General features: G+C 39.1%; 1 protein-coding gene across 2 annotated transcripts in view; it reads right to left on the reverse strand.

The window, feature by feature from the left end:
• The window catches only part of ranbp10 (RAN binding protein 10), a 148610-nt gene that overhangs the window by 35754 nt on the left and 88057 nt on the right, over positions 1-24799 (reverse strand). The window contains exons 5-9 of one of the 2 annotated variants that reach the window (XM_072547451.1): positions 13964-13986; positions 8944-9128; positions 8732-8871; positions 4822-4930; positions 3935-4083 (exon numbers count right to left, since the gene is read on the reverse strand). In XM_072547451.1, the coding sequence (XP_072403552.1) occupies positions 3935-4083; positions 4822-4930; positions 8732-8871; positions 8944-9128; positions 13964-13986 (606 nt within the window). The remainder of the gene's footprint in view (positions 1-3934; positions 4084-4821; positions 4931-8731; positions 8872-8943; positions 9129-13963; positions 13987-24799) is intronic. The other variant, XM_072547450.1, reaches the window with a different exon arrangement.

Below are 24799 nucleotides of genomic sequence, written 5' to 3' on the forward strand. Positions count from 1 at the left end.
TAAAAGTCATGAATCGACTCTGAAATCAAACTGCTGGCTAAATTTCTGACAGTCAGGCGATGGGAGTATAATATGCATCAATTGGTCTGTGGGAGGAATCCTAATTTACATTCTGTGCTGTGCAAATGCTCTTGCTCTAGAATGGTCTATAATGATGAATTTAATTTTGTTCTGCAAACTTGAACACAGGAAGAATGGCATTCATCAAGATCAAATTCTCCAAGAAAATTCAGAAAGCTCTCAGACATTAGAGAAGAAATTCTAGAGATAACCTTTAAATCCTGTACTATAAAAGTTGGGGCCATAAACAGGGAAAACGTCTAGTTTCAACAGGGTGTGACGTAATAGTGGATCACCAACATGGTGGTCAAATTATTAGAGTCTACTATCATAGTTAATGGAGACTGATTTTAAAATTTCAGAACTTGAGCCATTACAAAAGGAAATGAGGCACCCCTATACCTCTTATACTCATGTGTTTGACAGTTATGAAGAAGATTACTGTAGATGAAAGGTAAAATAAATTAATCCAAAAGGACCATGCTTAAGTGATTTCTATACCAGAAAAGATCCAGTGAATGAAGAGATTAAACAATTATCAGCCTCTGACTGAGACACAATGGGCATATCTATTTTGTTTCTTTTTGAGGGAAGTGGGGAGAAAGAGATCTTGTGATCGTAGCTCACAAAACCATTAAGGTGCTAGCACACCATAATCTGATTAGATTATGCAAAAGAACAGCGATAACAAAAATCTTAAGAAACAAGAAGCAGAATTGCTTGCGACTAGAAAGTTTTGGTGTTTGCAAAGAAACCAGAAGTAATTAAGCAAGTGATTGGGGTTATTTGCTTAAATCATTGACTGAATTGATATAAACAGAAAAGTGATGTATGGAAAGAGTTGTAAGACTGAGTAGTTAATACACCTTATCCACAAAGTAAAGGTACGTTAATTAGATCTGAATTAATGTAGAAAATAAATCAAGAGGCAAAATAAAGAGAATTAGACAGTTGGAAGGAATTTGGAGTTCATTCAGCAATGTCAGATAAGGAATAGAAAGACTTATCAAATAGGCAAATATATAGAGAAAAAGTACTCTCAGTGAAACGTCCAAGGTTAAAGCAAGACCAGTGAGTTGGGAAGAAAGTTTCAAAGAGCAATTTGAAGATCAAGATGTTAGTGTGGACACTTAATAGGGGGACAAATGTAATCCAGAAAATTCTCTTTGGATTGTTGGCCACATTCACAAGAATGTAAGTCGACTGACATAAAAGCTGCATTTCTGCAGGGAGAAGGAAAAAGTAGTTTTTGAAACTGCCTATAGAAGTGAGTGATGTAGAAGCTGTAGAAATTAAACAAATTTGTTTGTTGATTGAAAAAAGCATCAAGTGCATCTCAGTTAGATCTGTCTTGCTGAAAGTATGCTGGTGTCAACAGTAAACAGATTCAGCAATGTTCTATTGGTATCATGGAGGGAAATTCTCAGGCATGTTTATGATGCATATTAGTAATTTTCTAAGGAGGGATGTTTCAGAATTCATTTAAATCACTATAAATAAGATTAAAGGTAGATTTTAATGTTTTTTTTGTTGAATTTATATTGTTCCACAATGACTTTGATCATATTCAATTAGTAAATTATTCTAAGAATGCGTCTATAAACCAAAGTTTTGCACTAGGCTTTAGGGATCTTTCAATATATAGGGTTAAACATCAAGAAGAATAGATCTGGGGTAATCTTGAAAGTGTTACAGGAAGTCCCCAGGTTATGAATGCCTGACTTATGAACCAACCTCCAGCTTCTCATTTTTAAAAATTATTCTTAAAAATCCGACTTTCCTACAATGTTTCATCGCAATGAACGGGCAGACCAATTTGCCCATATCTGTTCCAACTTAGACACAAATTCAGCTTACGAACAGCAGAAAAAAACCAGAACTCATTCGTAACCCGGGAATTTCCTGTACTCACATTCTGATATATTGTTCTAGAGGTAGGGAAGAAAACAAATTGGAAAACTAAACATGATTCAGTTGGTGGTAAAGTATACTGGTAGGGGAATACTCTACTGCAGATCTACAGATTGAAAACTTTTTTCTTTCAAGGCTGTTCCTCCCTCACTGTACTTGCCTGCACTAGAAAAAAATACTGTTGATGGTGACTTAATTGTAAGACTAAGATTAAGAATACAGGGGGTGGTGTATAGATAAAGCAACTTTGAGAAAACTGAAACATTGGATAAGGAGGAGGCAGACATTTAATATGTTGTATTCTATAAATAAATCTCATTAAGTAAATGATTGACATTTGGTTTCTTATTTCATCAGAAACTAACAAAATAAAAAAAAGTTAAAAGTACTTTGCAGAAACATTGGTTCTTAGAGAAGCAATAGAAAACGGAATCTCATTTATAAAATATTTCAGAGGAAGTTCTATGCAAGAGGCATTGAGAATAGTTTACCTATTGACTTATAAAAGTCATTGTTCCCTGGGGAATAATGTAAATTCAACGAAAACATTGACTGAGAAAAAGGAAGGCTTGACCTTGTTAGGGTAGATGATGGAATGGATTGATACAAAATATCAACAGTCAAATGTTCTATGTAAGGAAATAAGACTGTGAAGGAGAATGCCTTGTATTATGATTTGTTGCACGGAATATGGAAAATCACTTCTTTTCCCGAGTTTTGTGGAAATATGTTTCCATGCTGCAAAGTTTTGATTTATAGAAGGGAGAATGTGTTAAATGCATTAAGATTATACAAGATATACAGAGGAACCTCGATTGTCTGGCAATCAATTATCCAAATTTTGGATTATCCAACAAGATCGCAAGGTCCCGATGCTTGGCTAAACTATGTTATCCGGCATACTGGATTAGTGGTGCTGGAAGAGCACAGCAGTTCAGGCAGCATCCAACAAGCAGCGAAATCGACGTTTCGGGCAAAAGCCCTTCCAGCACCACTAATCCAGTATTTGGTTTTCAGCATCTGCAGTCATTGTTTTTACCTATGTTATCCGGCATTCAATTAACCAAACAAGATACTCCCCAGCCATGTCCTTTGGATAATCGAGGTTCTTCTGTATACAAGAAGGTTGAGGGTATTAACTGATTAAGCACGTGTAAAAAGACACTTCTGGATTACCATGATGGTTAGGGAGGTGGTAAACGTTTATAATGTTTGATTTTAATTTGGACTTATTTAGAGTAAGCAAAAGATTGGAATCTGGTTTTCTACTTCATCGCCAGGCTTTAAGAAATTTAACAATTATTCTTTAAACAGTCATTTTGTGCAGTGGGTTACATTTCTGCCTGAGCAAAAAAGTGAGGGTCAAATCTCAGTCTAGAACTTTTCAGCCAAGGAAGGGCTGTTCATAATGCTGCTAAATAAGTAGCAAATCAACTTGTGAATCCTTCCAAAGCACACCAATAGCAAATGTTAAGAGTGGGAGAGACATGATCCAAAGAAATTGGAGTCTCCATCGTCTCTGTCTTCATTATTCACACCTCTACAACATGCTGAGTGTTTGCCGGTCAACTCAGTTGGCGAGGCAGCCTACATGGATCAGATTGGTACCAACAGCACAGAATTCAATCTCTGTTCCCTCTGTGGTGTTGTTGAGACCTGTCTTCTCACTCAGCCATGGTGCTGCCATTCAGACAACTCTATAAGTTTACTTAAGCAGACTGTCCATATGCTAAGGTATCCTGAAAAAACAAAGTTTGCGATGTCTAAATGAGTAATTAATTGATTTAATGCAAATCCAGAGAGGTGGAACCAGATGATCTTCTCATTTTACCATTATCAACTAAAAACATAAAGCTAAAAACAAAACTGTGCATGCTATAAGTGACTTTTGGGCATCAGGGAAGAATTCTTTCCCCATCAGTATACTGCCTAGACTTAAGAGCAGAAATAGTCAGCAACATACCTGCATTGTTGAGGTGTGAGTTATTTGCTCCATGTCTAGGGCTCATATTGGGTGATCCAGGATAGCTATCTTGAGACTTTGGACTACGACCACTGAAACAGCGCACTTCACTGTCTGTACCATTCACCATCTCCACAAACTGCCGACACCTATACAACAAAAACAAAGAATACATCTTCAGCAAAAAGGAGATTCAAAATGAAAAGACAAAACAAATGAATTCAGAACACATCCCTTGAATGATTTTTCAACTGCCAACTATCCGGTTAACAGTAGACAATACTGCAGTAGACAATAATGCCAAAGAAACAGGAGTTGTCCTTTCTATGTACAAGCCCACTTGTTGTTGAAACAGAAAGTTACCTACACATGAAAATCAGAGTTCTACACTTGATTTTTCACTTGTAATTTTCAAGTACAAATGAGATACAAACTAATATCAAGCAACCTGTCATCCAATAAAGGGACAAAGGAGACAAATTAAAAAAAGAAGTACCAACTTTTGGAGGGCTGGAAATCCATTACTACTCTTCCTAGCGCACCGAACACAGCTCCATGTTGCCACGTAGACTCCCACTCCTCTGTAATTCACAACACTCCCTTCCAACAATAATATAAATTTCCAGCTCGGCTTGTTCATGAATCTGGTAGATCTCTCATACTTCAGTCTAGCAAGCTGCTCACTCATGCTTAACAAGCAGTGATCAGCTCACAGGGTGTTTCTAATGAGACCCTAAGCTGAAAATGATTTGTGTCCCCAGTGAGTCCATCAGGCGTGTGCTATTAATGGAACTCAGCTATGTACTGACCTTTGAGCAAAACTGCAACCTACCCCTGCTTACATGTCATCTTCAAACAAACAAATCACAATGTATGAATTTACTTACTTTAACATGAACAGCAAGTTTGGATTACGCTCAAGTAATCCTGGATATAGCTGTTGTGTTGCTTCTATAGCTTCACCCACTCTTCCTGATAAAACTAGCTTTTGTATTCCTGAAAAAGATGTGATTACAGCAATTACTGATACAGTTTCATTCCTCCTATTTTTATTTTACAATGGTGAATCTTACAAAAATGTTATTATATTCATGACCCCATCCAACCTGTACTGCAGGAGAAATAGCACCACCATGTCAGAAACTGTTTGGAAATCTTTCTCATTTGAAATAAGTTGAACAATGAGACGTAGACTGGATCTTTCAACTAAAAAAGCCTTAGTTTTAATACCAGTATTCGTTGCTTAAACATGGCTTTAAAAATGTCTTGCTTCAATTATTTCCACCAACCATGGTGGAAAGTCATTGCAAGCAAGCTTTTAATATTCAATCATGGCATGTAGGTTAGGGTTAGATCACAGGCTAGGCTAGCATTTATTGTCCATCACTAACTGCCTTTGAGGGGGGAAGTGGGAAGCTCCTTCTTGAACCGAGACAGTCCTTGGTGTGTAGACAAACTCAGAGTAGTTAGGGAGGAAATTCTAATATTTTAAACTTAGGAGCAGTGAAGGGTCAACAATTTAGTTCCAATTCAGGATGGTATGTGGCTTGGAGGTAACTTGGTGGTGGTGCTTCCATTTATCTGCTGTCCTTGTCCTTCGAGGTAGTAGAGGTCACAGGTGTCAAGGTGCTGTTTAAGGAACACTGGCAATTTGAAATATCTTGTAAATGGTATATGTTGGTGCTGGAAGGAGTTAGATGGAATGTCTATCAAGAGGACTTTGTCCTGGATGGTGTCAAGGATTGAGTGTTGTTAAGGAGTATCATTTATCCAGGTAAGTGCAGAATATTCATGATCACATTCCTGACTTATAACTCGCAGACGGTGGACAGGCACTGGGGAGGCAGGAGGCAAGTTGTTTGACATAGCCTCTGATCTGCTCTTGTAGACAAAGTATTAATATGCATTGGCCAATTAAGATTCTGATCAATAGTAACACTCAGGTGGGGTTTCACAGGTAACTGATTACATTTGAGATGTGGTTATTACCATTATGTAAGCAAACAACAGCTAATTTGCAAACAGCAAATTAAAGAGAATCCATAAATAATTAGTTAATCAGAGTTGGTTGAAGGATGAATGTTAGTTAGAAGAATGCCTCTGCTCTTCTTCAAATATACATAAATGAAATAATTCATATCTATCTAAAGAAGAACAATACAAAGCTGTTTAGCTTTGCCATTCAAGTTGATAAATGCTGATCAGCAAACAGAACTCTATTTACCCACTTTTATAAAATATACCTTAATATCCTTATATTAAATGCAAATTTATCAATCTTAAATTTAAAAATCAAATTATCTAGCATTAAATTGCATTTGCCAAGTGAACTTCTAATTTCCATCAACCATACTCTGGCTCTAAGTTTGGGGTTATGGCCCCTAGGCTGAAGCAACTCAAACAGTGGAAATAAATAGCTTATCTCTACCTACCGAGCATGTGAAAAATCCTTGAACATATAACTCCACTGTTTCCAGGCAATATAACTTTAGTTTGTAATCTATCCTTTGTAAGTATATTATTGTAATAAATTTCATAATTCTTGATGCCTAGAACCATTTATGGTATTCCAGCTGTGATCTAATTAATCAGGACAATAATAAATGACTTTTAACCCCTTGTATTCTCTAGCTATACAGACCAGCATTCTTGATTTTTGATTATTTTCTGCTTCTATTCATGACATTTTAATACTCTACTTACCTGAACCCCAAGTCTCTGATGATCAATTTCTAGTTTTTAAACTCTTGGGTTCAAAGTACTTTTGTCTTTTCATCTTACTTTTGTCAACAATACAATCTATTTTCCCATAGTTTTGCCCATTTACTCAATCTTTTAATATCCCTTCTACATTTATGCTTCCATCCAAACTGTTTATAATGTTGCCTAATTTTGTCATTGGCAAACTATGGTAAAAATATATTGGTATATGCTGCATTCAGTTCCATCCAAGTCATTAATAAGTACTTGTGAATCCAGCCCAAATCCTTAATACGCTCCACATGTCACATGTTGCCAATTCAGGTATTACTAATTATCCTTAGTGTCTCCTCAGCTAATTTTCTAACTAGTTCAACAATTTGGTCTCAATTTTACAAGCTTCAACTTTAACTCGCAGTCCTTTACAGGATTAAATACTTTCCAGATGTCCATGTAAATAACATCCACATAGATTTCCCAGTTCACCATTTCAGTCACTTCTCAAAACATTCACGCAAGTTCACTCATGTTATATCCTTTACAAATTCATTCTGGTTCTCTTTCATCAGCTGAAACTCCAACCTTAACCTAAATTCTGGTAATTTCCCCATAGATGTTATGCTAATTCCCTGGCGTCTAGCTTTTGTCTTTTTAAAATCAGGCAGTTACACTTTAAATTTGATGCATGATCTGAAAGACAATAGCTGGAACAACTGAAGTAGTTGCATGGATGATGTTTTAAGGCCCATCTAAGACCTGAAAAGACAACCTCCTGATTCAGAATGAGACTGCTAGCACTGAAACAAACTGACTGTGGTACACGTTCCTCAGGGCCTGTGCAGAGAAGCAAAATGGGCTTCCATAATCCCGATTTACAGCAACTATTTTAAATTGCAGCTTTAATCTCCACCCGCAGCATCACTGCTCTTTATAAAGCTCTGAAAATAGAGGCTAAGCTTGGGTTTTGTGTCTGCATGGGGCAGACAATATCTCCAGAGGTAAGTTCCTGATAGCCAAAAGCAAAGCTATATAACACTTAGAGGTAGTTAAAGTCAAAATAATGGACTCAAGATACTGTTGTGGATTTGTTATTCATTACCTACAGCAAGAAAACATTATATAATGCTAAACAGCTATTTTGTAAATGCTTGTTTTTGGAAGCATAACAAAGACACCATTCCTAAGTTGCAGACTCTTAATCAGCTCAATTTCATTGTTTAACACTCCAACAGATATATTTTGATGAACATTTCAAATAGTGTTTTTGAAAGTAAAATGATAAAATATTCACAATACATCTGTCCATTTAGTTGCTTCCAGCCTGAGACTTCATGTAAAATGCATCCATTTTAATATTCCTACCATTTACAAGAGATATGAAAACAAAATGCAAGTATAAAATAAGTTTACTTCTGAAACAATTTTTGAAGGTGTTGGTAAAGTCAGCACATCCCAAATTTTACTTCCTAATTCTCCTGACAGGTTGAATCTACTCAGGAGGCTGTGTGATTAGGCCACGTAAAATAAATGGAAGGCCATGCTAATTCAAACAATTGAATTTATATTTTTCAATATCCAATTTTCTCTGGTTTAATCTAACATATGTTCACACACTGGCACAATTCAATTGCCTTCAAAAACTTTTAATACATTGCTCAACTGGTAATGTTGAAAATCATCATTTCCACATGCCGGACAGATGTAATTGCTCAGATGCCTGTTTTGGAAACTGGCAGAATTTAATTCCTGTTGCTTTCCAACACTGTTAGCAGTAAGTTTTACTCTTGGGTGGCAGGTTGAAAATCTATGCCAGCAGACTGTTTTATTGCAGAGGATAGACAGCAACCATTTTCATGGTGAAACTAGATTCCTGTATTTGGATCATTATTGAGTACTCTCATTAATGTTTTTGCCTGTAGTCTGGAGCTGCAGAAGTTGACTTCAGTGCACCAACTATTACTTCGTTAGGCAATTCCCTCCTCAAAATTCATTTGGCACATACCAATATTGGGCAGTGCAGTTAGCAACTGAGACAACAGGGGACTTAAAATATAAATTTCAAAATGTTATACACATACACATCACTGCCAGACTTACGCTGTCTGTTTTTGATTGAACTCTGCTCCTCTTGAATGGTCTGCCCTGTTGCTCTGGCAAAGGCAGTTGCTGTTGCACAGTACCCATGATGCACCAGGTAGGACGACACCATGCTATAAAACAAATTCTCACACAATGAGCTAGTTTAAATATGGTACCAAATCAATCAGCTAACCCATTATGTATGATAAGCAAGGAGCAGCATTTCTTACTTTTGCATCATCGTCTGCCATTCCCCTAGTCTGTCTCCTATAGGAAATCGCTCAATTGTGCCATGAATCTTTGCCCTCCACTCACGCATGTAATCTTCTATGTCAAACACAAATGGTTGCTGGCCAAAATTGGCATCTACTATCTCACCCGGAGTTTGAAGCCCCACAGTTGGATACAGGTTAGGCTGAAAGACAAAAGTAGTGACAATGCTCAAATTAATATTACAGTCAATAACAAATGCAAAATGGAAATCAAAGGAATTTATTAATAGAATTCCTAAGTATGAAATTCAACTTTGGTGGAACTTTAGTAAGTGCCGTTGTAAGCCGACAACCAATTATACTCCCTAATTTTAATATCCATTCATTCTGCTGCTGCCCAATTTTTGTCCCTGCTAAAGATTAGTTTCACCCTCTCACTTTCCTTGTGAATACTTCCATTCCAGTAAGAGCACTTGAAATTTTCAAGTCAGTATCCCACTATTTTAGCATTACAGACCCCAAGCAATAGGCTGTCACCATTTACAAACATTCTTGCATACATAATTTTAAAGCAAATTGTCTTAAATAATATCAAACAGCATTTGCTAAAATATTGCCACATTTTGCATTTAAACATAACTCTTAGAAAATTTTAGGGATTCTGGTCAGTCAATGATTTATTGTATCAATACTTCTTAGTCTTTAAATCTCTTTTTTCTTGCAGCTGGCCCACAGAAATGTCTTACTGATTGCTTGACACAAGATGAACTCCTGGGTCTGTCTTGAGGCTCTCTTTATTCATGAATCCTCCCTTGGATAGATCACTGTTATACGGTATCCAATGGCAGCAGTATGAGATTCAGATATACTAACAAGTGTGGCATAACTGTTTTACGCCAAAATAGGCTTTTAATTAAGTTACCGAAAATATATTTAAAATAATTGTTTGTGTCATAATTTTACTGTTCACTCTTCAAAAGCATCCTGGAAACATGGTGACTAAGTGACCAGTTAACCTACCATATTGCTATAAACCTGTATCTGCAAAGTGCCTTTTTAATGTAATAAAATGTCTCCAGATACTTTATGGTAGTATTATAAAAATTAATATCTGACCCTGAACCACATTAAGGAATAGTACAGGCATTTACAAGACACTGGTGTTGTTTATGAAGCGAGTGGGGTAGCTACAGGTTCTGTTGTTGGTTAAACATGGTTTGGAACAAATGACTCTGTTTACAAACTGCATACGAACACATCAACAACCCCTAAACTTCTGATAATTGAAGGTTCACTTAAAATGCATTAAATCAGTCCGTTCCGTCACAGTTATAATAAACATTGATACAGTTACCAGAGTTTGATTCAGAATTCAGCATCTTTCAAACACTAAAGTTTTGGACTGAGAAATCCAAATTCCAAAAGATTCCACGCAGTAAAGATTAGACCATAAGATGTAGGAGCAGAAGCATGCCTATTGTCTACCCTGCCATTCAACAAGATCATCAGTCTAATTCTCCTCAACTCTATTTTCCTACCTTTTCCCCACAACTCTGGAGTCCCCTGCTGATTAAATTCTGTTAACTTCAGTCTTAAATATACTATTGACCCAGTCTCCACAATGGTCTGTGGAAGTGATTCCATAGATTCACTACCATCAGAGAAGAAATTCCTCATCGCGGTTTTAAAATGGGAAACCTCTTACTTTGAGATTATGCCCTCCAGTCAGAGACAAGGGAGAAACAACATTTCTGCATGCACCCTGTCAAGTTCCCCAAGAATCTTGCATGCTTTGAACGGTTGCCTCTCTTTCTTTTAAATTCCAAATACAAGCCCAAATCTATTCAACCTCTGCTCAAAGACAATCCTCCATACTCAGGATCAATCCAGTAAACCCTCTATCTACTGCCTCCAATGCCAGTACATCTACCCTTAGTTAAGGGGGCTAAAACTTTTCACAGTATTTCGGATGTGTTCTGACTCATGCCTGGTGTAGTTTTTGCAACAGATCTATTTTTACATGGTATTTCCTTTATTGCAACATTCTATTTGCCTTCCCTATTGCCTGAATTTATATGTTGTAGTTTTTTCTCGATTTAAAATATTAATATTCAGCTCAACACTTCTTGATAAAATGCATAACCTCACATTTTCCCACATCATATTCCAACTACTAAGTAGTTGTCTACTCGATAAACCAGTCTATATCCCTTTGGAGATATGATCTTCCTCAGCCTTCCCACGTATTGTGTGGCATTCATAGACTTGACTATAGTATATTTACTTTCTACATTGAACTTATCAATGTATAATTGTGATCCCAGAATTGAGCCTTGTGGCATTTCACTAGTTTCAGGTTGCCACCCTGAAAATGAACACCTCCCCCCCCCTCCCCATCCCACCACTCTTTATCCTAATACTGTCTTCTATTAGTTATGCAATCCTAAATCCACACGAGAACACAACATCATGGGCTGTCAGCTCATTAAGTTGCCTAATGTGTGGTATCTTATCATATCTCTTCTGGAAGTCCAAATGTATCATAGCCACTGCTTCCCTTTAATCTATTCTGTTTGTTACTGCCTCAAAAATATTCAAATTAATTTGTGTGGCATGTTTTCCTGTTCATGAAGCTAGCCTGAATAATAATCTGCATTAGGTATTTTTAAATGCTCTACCATTACATCCTTTATACTTGACTAACATTTTCCCAATGACAGATGTGAAGCTGACTAGCCTATTGTTAGTTTATTTGTCTTCTCTCCATTTTAAACAAATTTCATTTACAGCTTTCCAATCTTTGGGATTTCTCCAAAATCTAAGGATTCTTGGAAGATTATAACCAATGCATCTACTAATTCTGTAGTAACTTCTTTTAAATATCCTAAGATACATGCTATCAGATCCAGAAGACCTATTGGTCTTTAGTCCCATTAGCTTTCCTAGCACTTTTTTTGAAGTGATTGATATTGCACGTGTTTACTCTTTACCCCCTTTTTTGAATGCTATTGTATCTTCCACTGATGCAAAATATTTATTCAGCAACTGTCATTTCCTGCTTCCCCATTATTATTTTCCCAGCTTCATTCTCGAAGTGTCCAATGTTCACTTTGACCTCTCTCTTGCTTTTTATATACTTAAAGAAGATCTTGCTTTCAATCTTGATATTACTTGCAAATTTACCCTCAAAATTATCTCCTCCCTCCATTATTTATTCTAGTTGTCTTTTGTTGGTTTGTAAACATTTCCTAATCCTCTGGCTCACCACTAATCTTTACGCATTGCATGTAGTTTTCTTTCGATTTAAGTACATTCCTTGGAAGATCTCAAAACCTACATTAGTCGTTCTGCTAACTCATGGTCCAATTAATGCTTTTCATGACACTAAGCCATACTAGACTAGACAGCTCCCATGTTGCATGTTAAGTTCTGTTGAATATAATGATATACAATTCCAAAGATCACTATTCTCAGTAACATCTGGGGGCATGAAGAGGGAACTAAAAGGATATCAATTAGGGCTTTGTCAATCTGGTAAAATTTGCAAAAGTAATGTCACGTGCTCCCATAACAGAACACACTCTAAAGAAATTAAATATACAGTGACACCACATACATCTACAGAACTAGGTATATATTTCCAACATTCCAAAACAACAATAATGTATATGAAATAAAAGTCCTACCTAATATAATCATTCAAATTAATGATTTGTTACTTTTCAAATATCTACTCCATAATATTAGAAAAAAAACTTTCCAAATAATCTTCGCACAATACTTAACACTTCACAAGTACAGTTAATATTTACAACCAGAGAAGCACAACTCTCATGGCCTAAGCAGGAAACAACTAACACTGGTCAAAATTTTGCAGTTCGTGGCAAAGTATCAATTTTTGTTGTTGACCTCAAAGTAAGCTTCCACAAAAATCTAGTGATTTCACCTTTCCTACTACTAATTTCATGAGTTAGTGGGATTCGGGAGCATCCAGCAACAGCGATATAATTAAAAAGGCGAAGCAGCCAATCAGAAAGAACTGTCAAAGACCAAAACCAGGAACTAAACAGCTCTGATTAACTTTCATGTTTTAAATCAGATATTGAAAAATATATTTAATTTCTTTAGAGTGTGCTATGTTATGGAGCACGTGACATTACTTTTGCAAATTTTACCAGACTAACGAAGCCCTAATTGATATCATTTTAGTTCCCTCTTCATGCCCCCAGATGTTACTGAGAATAGTGATCTTTGGAATTGTATCATTATATTCAACAGAACCTAACATGCAACATGGGAGCTGACTAGTCTGTATGGCTTAGGATCATGAAAAGCATTAATTGGACCATGAGTTAGCAGAATGACTAATGTAGGTTTTGAGATCTTCCAAGGAATGTACTTAAATCAAAAGAAAACTTCATGCAATGCGGCAAAGATTGTAATTAATTAAGGTAGAAGCTGAAATATAATATTTTAAAAACAAAATGAATGAATTTTGAATCATTATCAGACAGCTAACATTCCTGAAATACAAAATTACATTTTTCAGGGCCAGAGAGATCAATTAACATCAACTATGACTTAGCAGACCATTAAAAATCTACTTACATCTCTTTCAACAAGGAAAAACTTTTATTTTTACAACAAAATAAATAATATGAAATGGTGAAGTTCCTATTAAATCACTTGATTTCTAAGATTTCCAACTATGAGACTCTCCATAGCACACCTTGTGGAAGAACAGGAGAATCAATGACAGCAACTTCCACATTTCAGTGTGGAACTGCGCATGTGCTTGAAGTGGAGATGGCTGTCAATTTTACTGTGAAATGGTAACAAATATTAACAGCTTTGCCTGAATTACAACCACAACCAGGTCAGTACATTAAGTGACATAAAAATTTAAAAAGGTAATTTTAAAAAAATGGCAGCTAATTGGCTCTTTCCAGAGTGAACTGCTTTCGGTAAAGACTTTTAGCAAAAAAAGCACTTTTAAAAATGGATTTCAGTTCAGGAAAAAAAAGTTATTTATACTTACAGGCAGGTCTGTGAATGCTATTCCTGTAAAAGAAATCCAAAACACCAATTAACTTTTTTTTGCATAGTAACGACTCAATAGTATGGACAGCATGTAATCTACACAGTAGATTTAGCATTGCAGATTTCATTTACATTTACAGTTACATCAGAAAACAGTCAAAAGGTGGCACTCTTGATCTTTATACAGACCTATATGTTTACAACTAATTCTAACTTCGCCAATCAGCAAGTGTCCAGAGTGAACGTAATTGAGAAATGAAAGCTGCACACTCTGCAGTAACTATCAAAAACATTAATATATCAGTGTAATCTATCCACAACAATTTTTTGTTAGCTTAACCTGTATAATTTGAGATCTTTATTTGCTGATTGCCTAGATCGTATCCTTCATTTGCACAGAAGTTAATCCATATGTAATTCATAGAATTGTGCAATCTCGTTTATACTTTCTGGCCTGTAAGTGTGTATTTGACAGATTAGTACCTACGAACGTTAGCTGGTGGTTGAAGAGAAAAAATTGCTTCAGCCCTGTAGGAGCAGAATTCCATGCTGGGAAGGGAAATCCACAACACAATAGTTTGTGATTGAATGAATACATCACGTTTGCATTGTACCAATGACATTCTAATAGTCTGTCACAATCACTGTCTAAGACAAATGTTTTACTATAGAAATAAAAAAATTAGAAAATAGAGCCATCATCAAGTTCTTCCAAAAATGCTATATTTATCTGGAATCATATAATTATATATGATGTGAGGTGGTCATTTGATGCATCAAGCCACTTGGAAAAGACCTATCCAAATTATACTTATTCCAATGCCTCCATCTTAGGTTTGCAACCTGTTTCAAGTACTCATCTTCCTCAATGAACCTAATTCCACCAACCATTTAGACAGTGAATTCCAGCTCATTACTTAGCACACAAACGTTTTTCATCATTAAACATCAAATCCTAGTGATGAATCATAGAATGGAGCACAAAAGGAAATCATGCAAGCTTTTGCAAAGCAGACTTTGCTAGCTTTACTCCCGCATCCTTACCACACTGTCCACAACTTTCATTATCTTTGCATTCAAAAGAAAACAAATTCAGGCTGAAAAGCAAGCCATTTCTTTTCCCGCTCTGGCACAAATTTGGTTTACAATAGCATCATTTGTATCCCGTTAGAGGTGAATACAGGTTTGATGTTGGTTAAATCAACTCTTTAGCTCAGCCCTGGTTCCTTCCACCTTCCCTGATGACTTGGGGCCTAACCTGTCTGTCTTTCTCTCACTCTGCTTTTCAGACAAAAGGAGAATTGGATGTACTACGTGAAACTTTTCAATGGTCATCTTTATTAATTACTCATTTTTTAAAATTAATGTACTGCTTTTCTATTGTTTTATCATCAAAATTTTACTTTGAAAAGTATGTTTAATGCCATGTTGAACTTGCTGTTTTTGAGAACTGTTCATTGGTCCCACAAGTCCAAAGAAAAATCTTGAAATGTGGCCTCTTACATTAGCGGATGGAACAAACCTCTTAGAATGATTTAACACTTTTGTTTATGCCACCATTTATGAAAGCACTCATCCAAACAGTTACTTCAATTTGTCCTGTCACTTTCAAACAGTGTGTAAACACAACGTATGACCATTCTATTGCAACCTCTTCTAGCTCCTTTTCTTTTAAAAGAAACCTAAATAATATGGATGCAATGTCATACAATCTTCAATTTTTGTGCCTGTGAACAGAAGGGCACCACGTGGAGGTCAGAGATTTTAAAAATTGGATTACATGACACAGGTGGATGGGGTGAGGGAAAGACAAGGACAGAAAAATAAAGCGATAAAAAAACCATCACAAATTGCATGCTTTCTGCTGACAGCTTTTTAAAATGAGATATTAGTGGAAATTGAACACATTTCAAGTTATCATGTTCGTTGTGGTGAAGGTTTAAATTAAGAAAATTGGTCTAAGAAAGAACAATACAACCAAGCACTGCCCTTGTAGGAATTAAGGATGGAGTCTATGTTATGATAAAATAATTAAGAGTGCTGCTTTGGCTTAGGCAGTGCCTCCACAATGGATCAGAAATTAAGGTTCTGTGCACCTATTCCAATGACACAGGGGAATATTAAATGATCACATATTTGTGATATCTTGATCAACATCCCTCCCTCCAAAGCATCCAATCAAAAGTAGTAACTGATTTTTCACTTAACTTTTCTTTCCATGTTACTCAAATTAGTGGCTGGCTAGGCTTGCATAGTAATAATAATACTTCAAAATGTAACAAAATAATTTTTTTCCCTACCACAGCTCAATATGATAAATATGTAAAACATTACTAGAGCCATATACATGTATGCTGCTGCTATTCTTATTAAGGGTTATACTTTAATGGTTTTTACTTTACTTTGAAACCTGTTGAAAGGTTTGTTCAATTATACTGAATTTTGGCGTCAGTATCACTAAGATGAGTTTAAAAAATATTTTACAGGCGAGAATATCTAATTGGGATCCATGAGTATTATAAGTTAATTGCATAATATTATCAACAGAGATGCTGTTGTAAAGAATACTCCAGTATTTACAAGGTATTTAAAATGGATACCAATTACAGATCAAATACATTACAATTAGCTCAAGCATCTCTCTTTAGGTTAAAATATCTCCAAGTCAGCTTCTTTCAATATTCAAGTATTAAGAGACTGACAATTAACAACCAGTTTGACAGCAAGCACTTCCACTGCAGACATTCAAGACCAGAGTAAATTAGAATGCAAGAGATGACCTGTTAAATATAGTTTTGACTGTATCTGGAAATAGAAAACCCTCTACCCCAAAGGGGTAGGCAATCAAACTGTTCCAACTACTATCAATGCCTATGTTTACCAGTTTCTTGCAGGTATTCAGCAGTAGTTAAGGCAGTTCACCAATAGATTTCTCACTCCTTCCTACTGGTCACTAATTTAGTTCCAATAGGTTAATTTCAGACCTGTGTTCAATTTGGTGAGTGGAAGTAACAAATTGTTTCACTGATCGAGTAAAGCACCAAAAAACAAAATGATTCTTTAATGAGTGTTTTACCACAACAATAACTATCCTCTGTACCCTTACAGATTTACAGTAATTCACATAAGATTGGGAATGCAATGTTAAGTATAGCAATATTAGTAAGGGAGGTCCAGTATTTTGATTCAGCCACAGTGAAAAAAATGACAAAATAGTTCCAAATCAGGATGGTACGTGGCTTTGAGGGGAACTTACAGCAGGCTGTTCTTCCTGGTGACGTCAGAGTTGCATTCATCCAAGCAAATGGATTGTATTCCAACACACTAATGCAGATGATATACAAACTCTGGAGAATCAGTGAGGGAGTCAGTCACCTTAGAACTTCCATCCTCTGACCTATGTTGGTCCAGGTGAGTCTCCTGTGAACAGTAAGCCCTCACTGGGATTTACTGTTTGATACTGGGGGATTCAACAATGATAATGCCATTGAAAAACAAAAGCAAGATACTAGATTTCATCTTGCACATGTGTGGCACAAACATTATTTGGCATTTTCAGCCCAAGCTTGAATATTGTCCAGGTCCTGCTACATTACAGAATAGACTGCTTCAGTACTGAGGAGCTGGAGTAATGATAAACATTATATAACCAGTAAAGATCCTCACTTCTGACCAGGGTAAAAATTAAAGATCATTGGGCAGGTTCAGTCAAGGTGTTCAAGATGAAACTTATCTTAACAGTGATGACAGTGCATAGTTACAAGGAGGAGGAGGAGGAATAATGGTAGTAGGTATATTACTCATTTGGAGATTTGGCACAGACAAATTGGGCAGAATGGCTTCATTCAATTCTGTAACAATTTGATCAACTCTCCAGAGATCTGGTTTTCACTGCTGAAGTAGTTGTTATGTTTTAAAGGTTCGTTCAGGCCTCTCCTCACATCTGCTCAGAGTTCATTAAATCAGAAACAACTAATGCTGCATTGATATCCTTTCTGATTCTTTGCAACTTGTCAATGAGTGCAGGAGACCATATATAGTCCTAGAACATTTTTTTCACTGTCATATAGGTGATGGGCCTAACACTCGCCATGTTCTATTCCTGCCTAAACAATCACAGCCAGAAAATTACAGACAATAGTTTCACTTTCTGGTTTTGCAGTTACCTCTGGTGTCTGCCAAGGATCTCTCCCGACACCATTCCATTTTTAATCTACGTGCTAGCCCCTGACCACCATCTGAAAGAATGTCAGAAACCACTTACATGCTAACAATACCCAATGAGTACCTCATTCCTCTCTTGAACTTTCCACTACTGTTTGTTTATACAACTTATTTGACATTTCATATTCAATGAGAAATTTCTTCTAATTACATATTGGGAAAACTGTAGCTGTTGTTTTATGGATCCCTGCCATAAACTCTGTTCCTGAGTTATCATTCCCATCCTCACTCTTGGCTACTGCCAGAGGCTGAACTACATGATTGACCATTTTATTGTCCAACTCAACTGAGCCAAGTTTCTAATTCCCACACTCTCTGCATCACTAAGATTGCCTAATTCCAACTCTGTGCTATCATTTGACACTGCCCATCTTAGTTCTTGTCACCAAAACCGTCACCTGTGCTTGTGTTACCTCCTGACTCAACCATTACAATGAACTCCTACTCTCACTAAACATGCATTCATCTACAATTCTGACACAGTATCCAAATTCCAAGTCTCTTTCAGCCATAAACCCCTGAATTCACTGATCAAGGTTAGTTTTTGGCATTAATTTATGAATTCACTGCTCCATATGCTTGAATCTTCCTTCAGCTCTACATGTCTCCAAAATCTCAGTGTTCCCCTACTGTGACTTCACCAAAACTCCAATTTTCATTGCTTTACCTTTTGTGGGACTTCAGTTGCTTTGGCCACAAACTCTGAAGTTTAGAAACAGAGGAAGAGGCCATTTAGCCTGTTGTGCTTCCTCCAATATTCCATGAGATCATGGCTGATCATCTATTTCAATGCCCCTTTCCTGTACTATGTTCATACCCCTTGAGATCATTAGTCTCCAGAATATGGAATATTCTCTTGTATCTTCTGCATGATTGTACCTCTACAGCATTTTGGGGCAGAGGTCTGAATATCCACCAACTCCAAATGAACAAATGTTCTCCTCACCTTAGTCTTAAATGGCCTCCCTTATTCTCGGATTATATTCCACGGTTTTAGATTCACCAGCCAGAAGAAACATTGTATCTACATCCACCTTGTCACAATCTGCAAGAATTTAAGTTCCAATGAGGTCACCCCTTGTTTTTCAAAACCTCTAAGGAAATAAAACACAGAAAATGGAGAAACTCAGCAGGTGTGGCATGCAACTGTGGAGAAAAAAAACAGGGTTCACATGGAGTCCAATATGATTCTTCAGAACTAAAAGTGGTTGGAAAACATTTTTAAAATATATTTTATGTCAGAGTTGGAGGAGAGGCGAAGGGATCAGATGATATCTGGTTCAAAAAGAAACCTGGTTTGTTAATGGTAGTGAAAGAGAAAGAGATTTAATCAGGTGAGAAAGAGAGAGAATGGCTCCTTTCTACTGACAGCAAAGTAAACAAGGCAAAGTTTTGAGAATATAAGAAAAGTTGAGAACAGATATGATGCAGTCAGACTTTGAAGTTGTGGCATTTAATACTGAGATCTAGAAAAGGAAAATTAGGCAGTGTTCCTCAAGCTTGTTTGTGCCTTGTTGGAACATTGCAGCAGGCCCAGGACAGAAATGTTAGCATGTAAGCAAAGGGGATTTATTGAAATGGCTAGCAACTGAAAGGTCAAGGTAATTCCTACAGACAAAGCAGAGTGTTTTGCAAACTGTTCATCCAGTCTGCATTTGGTCTCACCAACGTAAAGGAGACTGCACTGTGAGCATCGAGGCAATGTAAACTCAGTTTTCTCAAAAGACAATCCTGCCAGCCCAGGATTAATCTGCTAAAACACTATTATACTCTCTCAATGCAGTATATCCTTCTTTAGCTAAGAGGAGCAAAGCTATTCACAATACTGAAGGTAAACTATCAGCAAAGTTTGACACAACTGTGGCAAGACATCTTTATTCCTGTACTTAAATCCACTAGAGATGAAGGGCAATTTACCATTTTCCTTCCTAATTGCTTGTTGTACAAGGACACCCAGATTCCTTTGGACACCTACACATCCCTACCTCTTATCATTAAAGTAACATTCTGCAATTGTTTCTTCTACCGAAGTGAATCACTTCACAATTATGCACATTATATTGCATCTATCATATTTTAACCCGTTCATTTAGGCTGTTCTCTTGAAGGCTCATTGCATCTACTCCACTTCCAACCTAGTTTGGTATAATCAGCAGATTTACAATTGGTCTCCACCTCCAAAACATTTATATAGAACATGCATAGATTGCTTTGCATTTAGCACTAATCCTTGTGTACATGATTAGTGACAGCCTGCCATTCAGGGGGATTCCTTCAAATAAACCGACCTGCCATACAGCCTCTTAATGAAGGGAAGTAGACACTCTAAGAAAGGTTATAAAACATCAAATAATAGGACGAGGGAAAAGGAATACAGCAGTAATCATGGTAACTTTAATATAACTGGGTTAATCAAATTGAAGAAAGTAGGTACTACAAAAAATTCATAGTTTAGGGATAGTTTTAAGAGCTATAAGTCATGGGGTCAACCAAGGAGCAGGCTATCTTGGATTTCATAATGGGTAAACAAGGCAGGTTTAATAAATGACAGAGTAAACAATCCCTTAGGAAGCCACTGTACTAACATGATATAATTTAATATTCATTTTAGGAGTGAGAAACTTGGGTCAGAAACAACTGTATTTAACTTCAATAAAGGAAATTGCAATGAAATGAGGATACAGTTATCTAAAGTGAACTAGGTGGATAGACTAACAAGAATGACAGTAAGCAAGCAGTGGCAGGCACTTAAGGAGGTTATTCACGAGTCTCAGCAAATATGTGTTCCATCAGGAAGAAAGATTCAAAGAGAGTGACAAATCAACCATGGCCAAACAAGGAAGTTAAGGAGAGCATTTAGTTGAGAAAAAAGCATACAAGGAGGCAAAAGTCAATGATAGCCTTGAGCACGGAGATAAATCCAGGAAAGTAGGACTATAAAAGTAATTAAGACTATATCAGTAATTAAAATAAAGTACGAGGGCAAACTAGTGAGGCTTATAAAAACTGACAACAAAGGAGCCTCTTTAAAATATGTAAAAAATGAAATCAAAATGAACACAGACCTCTTAGAAAACTAATCTGGGGAGATAGTTGTGGGGAAGACAATAATGGCAAAGGAGCTTGTTACGACACAGGGTAAACCCTCCTGCTTACTTTAAATCAGCAACACTGAAAAGATTTATTCTGTGCAGTAATCTGTGAAAATTCAAGAGGCCAAGAACTATTTAAGGTAAAAATTAACAACTTTATTTCGTATAGTATAACAGAGAATAATTAACTAACAACTATTTTCAACTCTTTCCTCTAAACTATCTTAAACCTTTCCCTTCTATAATACTATTCCCCGATAAAATCCCCCAATTAAGGTTTACCAAAATTTCAAGCTTTCAAAACCAGCCAGTCGTCAAATCTTCTCTTCCTTAGTTGTTTTTTTCTTCTTCTTAGGGATGTCTGTTTCACAGCTCACTGATCGATCAAGGTACCTTTAAGAGAGCTATTTTTCAGGTGGACTCGACATGCTGTGGCATGGCAGTACTCCTCCCAACTGTTCAATTTTCCGCAGTCTCATATCTTCCTCCCCCCCCTCCCCCCCCTCCCTCCCCCCCCCACCTCCTCCTCCCCCCCCCTCCCCCCCCACCTCCCCCCCCACCTCCTCCTCCTCCCCCCCCCTCCCCCCCCACCTCCTCCTCCTCCCCCCCCCTCCCCCCCCACCTCCTCCTCCTCCCCCACCTCCTCCTCCCCCCCCACCTCCTCCTCCTCCCCCCCCCTCCCCCCCCACCTCCTCCTCCTCCCCCACCTCCTCCTCCCCCCCACCTCCTCCTCCTCCCCCCCCCTCCCCCCCCACCTCCTCCTCCTCCCCCACCTCCTCCTCCCCCCCCACCTCCTCCTCCTCCCCCCCCCTCCCCCCCACCTCCTCCTCCTCCCCCCCCTCCCCCCCCACCTCCTCCTCCCCCCCCTCCCCCCCCCACCTCCTCCTCCTCCTCCTCCCCCCCCTCCCCCCCCACCTCCTCCTCCCCCCCTCCCCCCCCCACCTCCTCCTCCTCCCCCCCCCCCCTCCCCCCCCACCTCCTCCTCCCCCCCTCCCCCCCCACCTCCTCCTCCCCCCCCCTCCCCCCCCACCTCCTCCTCCTCCCCCCCCCCTCCCCCCCCACCTCCTCCTCCTCCCCCCCCCCTCCTCCCCCTCCTCCCCCCTCCCCCCCCACCTCCTCCTCCCCCCCCCTCCTCCCCCTCCTCCCCCCTCCCCCCCCCTCCCCCCCCTCCTCCCCCTCCTCCTCCTCCTCCCCCCCCGTCCCCCCCCACCTCCTCCTCCCCCCCCCTCCCCCCTCCCCCCCCACCTCCTCCTCCCCCCCCCTCCCCCCCCTCCCCCCCACCTCCTCCTCCCCCCCCCTCCCCCCCCTCCTCCCCCTCCTCCCCCCTCCCCCCCCTCCTCCCCCTCCTCCTCCTCCTCCCCCCTCCTCCCCCACCTCCTCCTCCCCCCCCACCTCCTCCTCCCCCCCCCTCCCCCCCCCACCTCCTCCTCCCCCCCCCACCTCCTCCTCCTCCCCCCCTCCTCCCCCCCCACCTCCTCCTCCCCCCCCCCTCCCCCCCCACAGAGCAAAAAGCAGTAACTATATAAGCCAATTAACCTAATGTCTATTGTTGGAAGAGCATGGAATCAACTATTGAACATCTGGAAAATCATAATCTCTTCAAGCAGTCAGCTTAGCTTAATGAAAGTGACATCATGTGATTAATTTATTGGAGATGTTCCAAGCAAGTCTCAACCAGAGTGGATAGAAGGGATCCAATAGATGTGTTGTATGTGGACTTCAGAAGGCATTTGACAACGTATTTCACAAAGGTTAAGTCATAAGAATCCACTGTTGGAGGTAGACGATTGGCATGGATAGAAAATTATCTCATGAGCAGGGAAGAATGAGTGGGGATACGGGGTTCTTTTTCAGATTTGTGATCCATGTGGTTCCATAGGGATCAGTGCTGTGACCATGATATATTTATGTTATATTTATGATATATAGGCATGATTTGGAGGAAGGAAGCAAATATAATTGCCAAATTTGCAGACAACCCAAGAATAGGTGGAAAAGCAGCTTGCCAGAGGGATACAGTAGAGAGAGAGAAGTGGGCACAAATTGGGTATTATGTGGGAAAATGCAAAGTTAATTTTGGAAGAGGACAAAATAACAGTATTATCTAAACGGAGAAAAAGTGCAGAAAGCTGCAACACAAATGGTCTTGGGTGGGTACATGTGAATGAAAACCTGAAAGCTAGTACACGGGTGCAGCAGGTAATCAGGAATGCTAATGGAATGTTGGCCCTAATTTCAAGGGGATTCGAATATGACAGTAGGGAAGTCTTACTGAAACTGTACAAGTTTTGACTATATCTGTAGTATTGAAAGTAGTTTTGGTTCCCTTCTTTAAGAAACAATATAATTTCTTTGGAGGCAGTTCAGAGAAGGTTCAAAAGGATGATCCCCGGTATGGAGGAATTGTCTTATTTGAAGTGAAATAGATTGGGATTCTACTCACTGCTATTTAGAAGAACGAGAGGAGACTTCATTGAGGCATGTAGGATTCTTAACAGTCTTCTTCGACACTATCCTTCGACTGACTGAACTGGTCCTCACTCTTAACAAACTTCTCCTTCCAATCCCCCCACTTCCTCCAAACCAAAGGAGTAGCCATGGGCACCCGCATGGGCCCCAGCTATGCCTGCCTCTTCGTTGGATATGTGGAACAGTCCATCTTCCGCAGCTACACTGGCACCACCCCCCACCTTTTCCTCCGCTACATCGATGATTGTATTGGCGCTACCTCATGCTCCCACGAGGAGGTTGAACACTTTACTAACACGTTCCACCCCGACCTCAAATTTACCTGGACTGTCTCAGACTCCTCCCTCCCCTTCCTAGACCTCTCCATTTCTATCTCGGGCGACCAACTCAACACAGACATTTACTACAAACCGACCGACTCCCACAGCTACCTAGATTACACCTCCTCCCACCCTGCCCCCTGTAAAAATGTCATCCCATATTCCCAATTCCTTCGCCTCCGCCGTATTTGCTCCCAGGAGGACAAATTCCACTACCGAACGACCCAAATGGCCTCCTTCTTCAAAGACCGCAATTTCCCCTCCGACGTGGTCAACGATGCTCTCCACCGCATCTCCTCCACTTCCCGCACCTCCGCCCTTGAACCCTGCCCCTCCAATCGCCACCAGGACAGAACCCCACTGGTCCTCACCCTCCATCCCACCAACCTCCAGATACATCATATCATCCTCCGTCATCTCCACCACCTCCAAACAGACCCCACCACCAGGGATATATTTCCCTTCCCACCCCTATCAGCATTCCGGAGAGACCACTCCCTCCGCGACTCCCTCATCAGGTCCACACCCTCCACCAACCCAACCTCCACTCCTGGCACCTTTCCCTGCAACGCAAGAAGTACAAAACTTGGGCCCACACCGCCCCCCTCACTTCCCTCCAAGGTCCCAAGGGATCCTTCCATGTCCGTCACAATTTCACCTGCACCTCCACACACATCATTTACTGTATCCATTGCACCCGATGTGGTCTCCTCTACATGGGGGAGACAG

Source organism: Chiloscyllium punctatum, chromosome 26 (genome assembly GCF_047496795.1).
Source record: "Chiloscyllium punctatum isolate Juve2018m chromosome 26, sChiPun1.3, whole genome shotgun sequence".
Taxonomy (NCBI): Eukaryota; Metazoa; Chordata; class Chondrichthyes; order Orectolobiformes; family Hemiscylliidae; genus Chiloscyllium; species Chiloscyllium punctatum.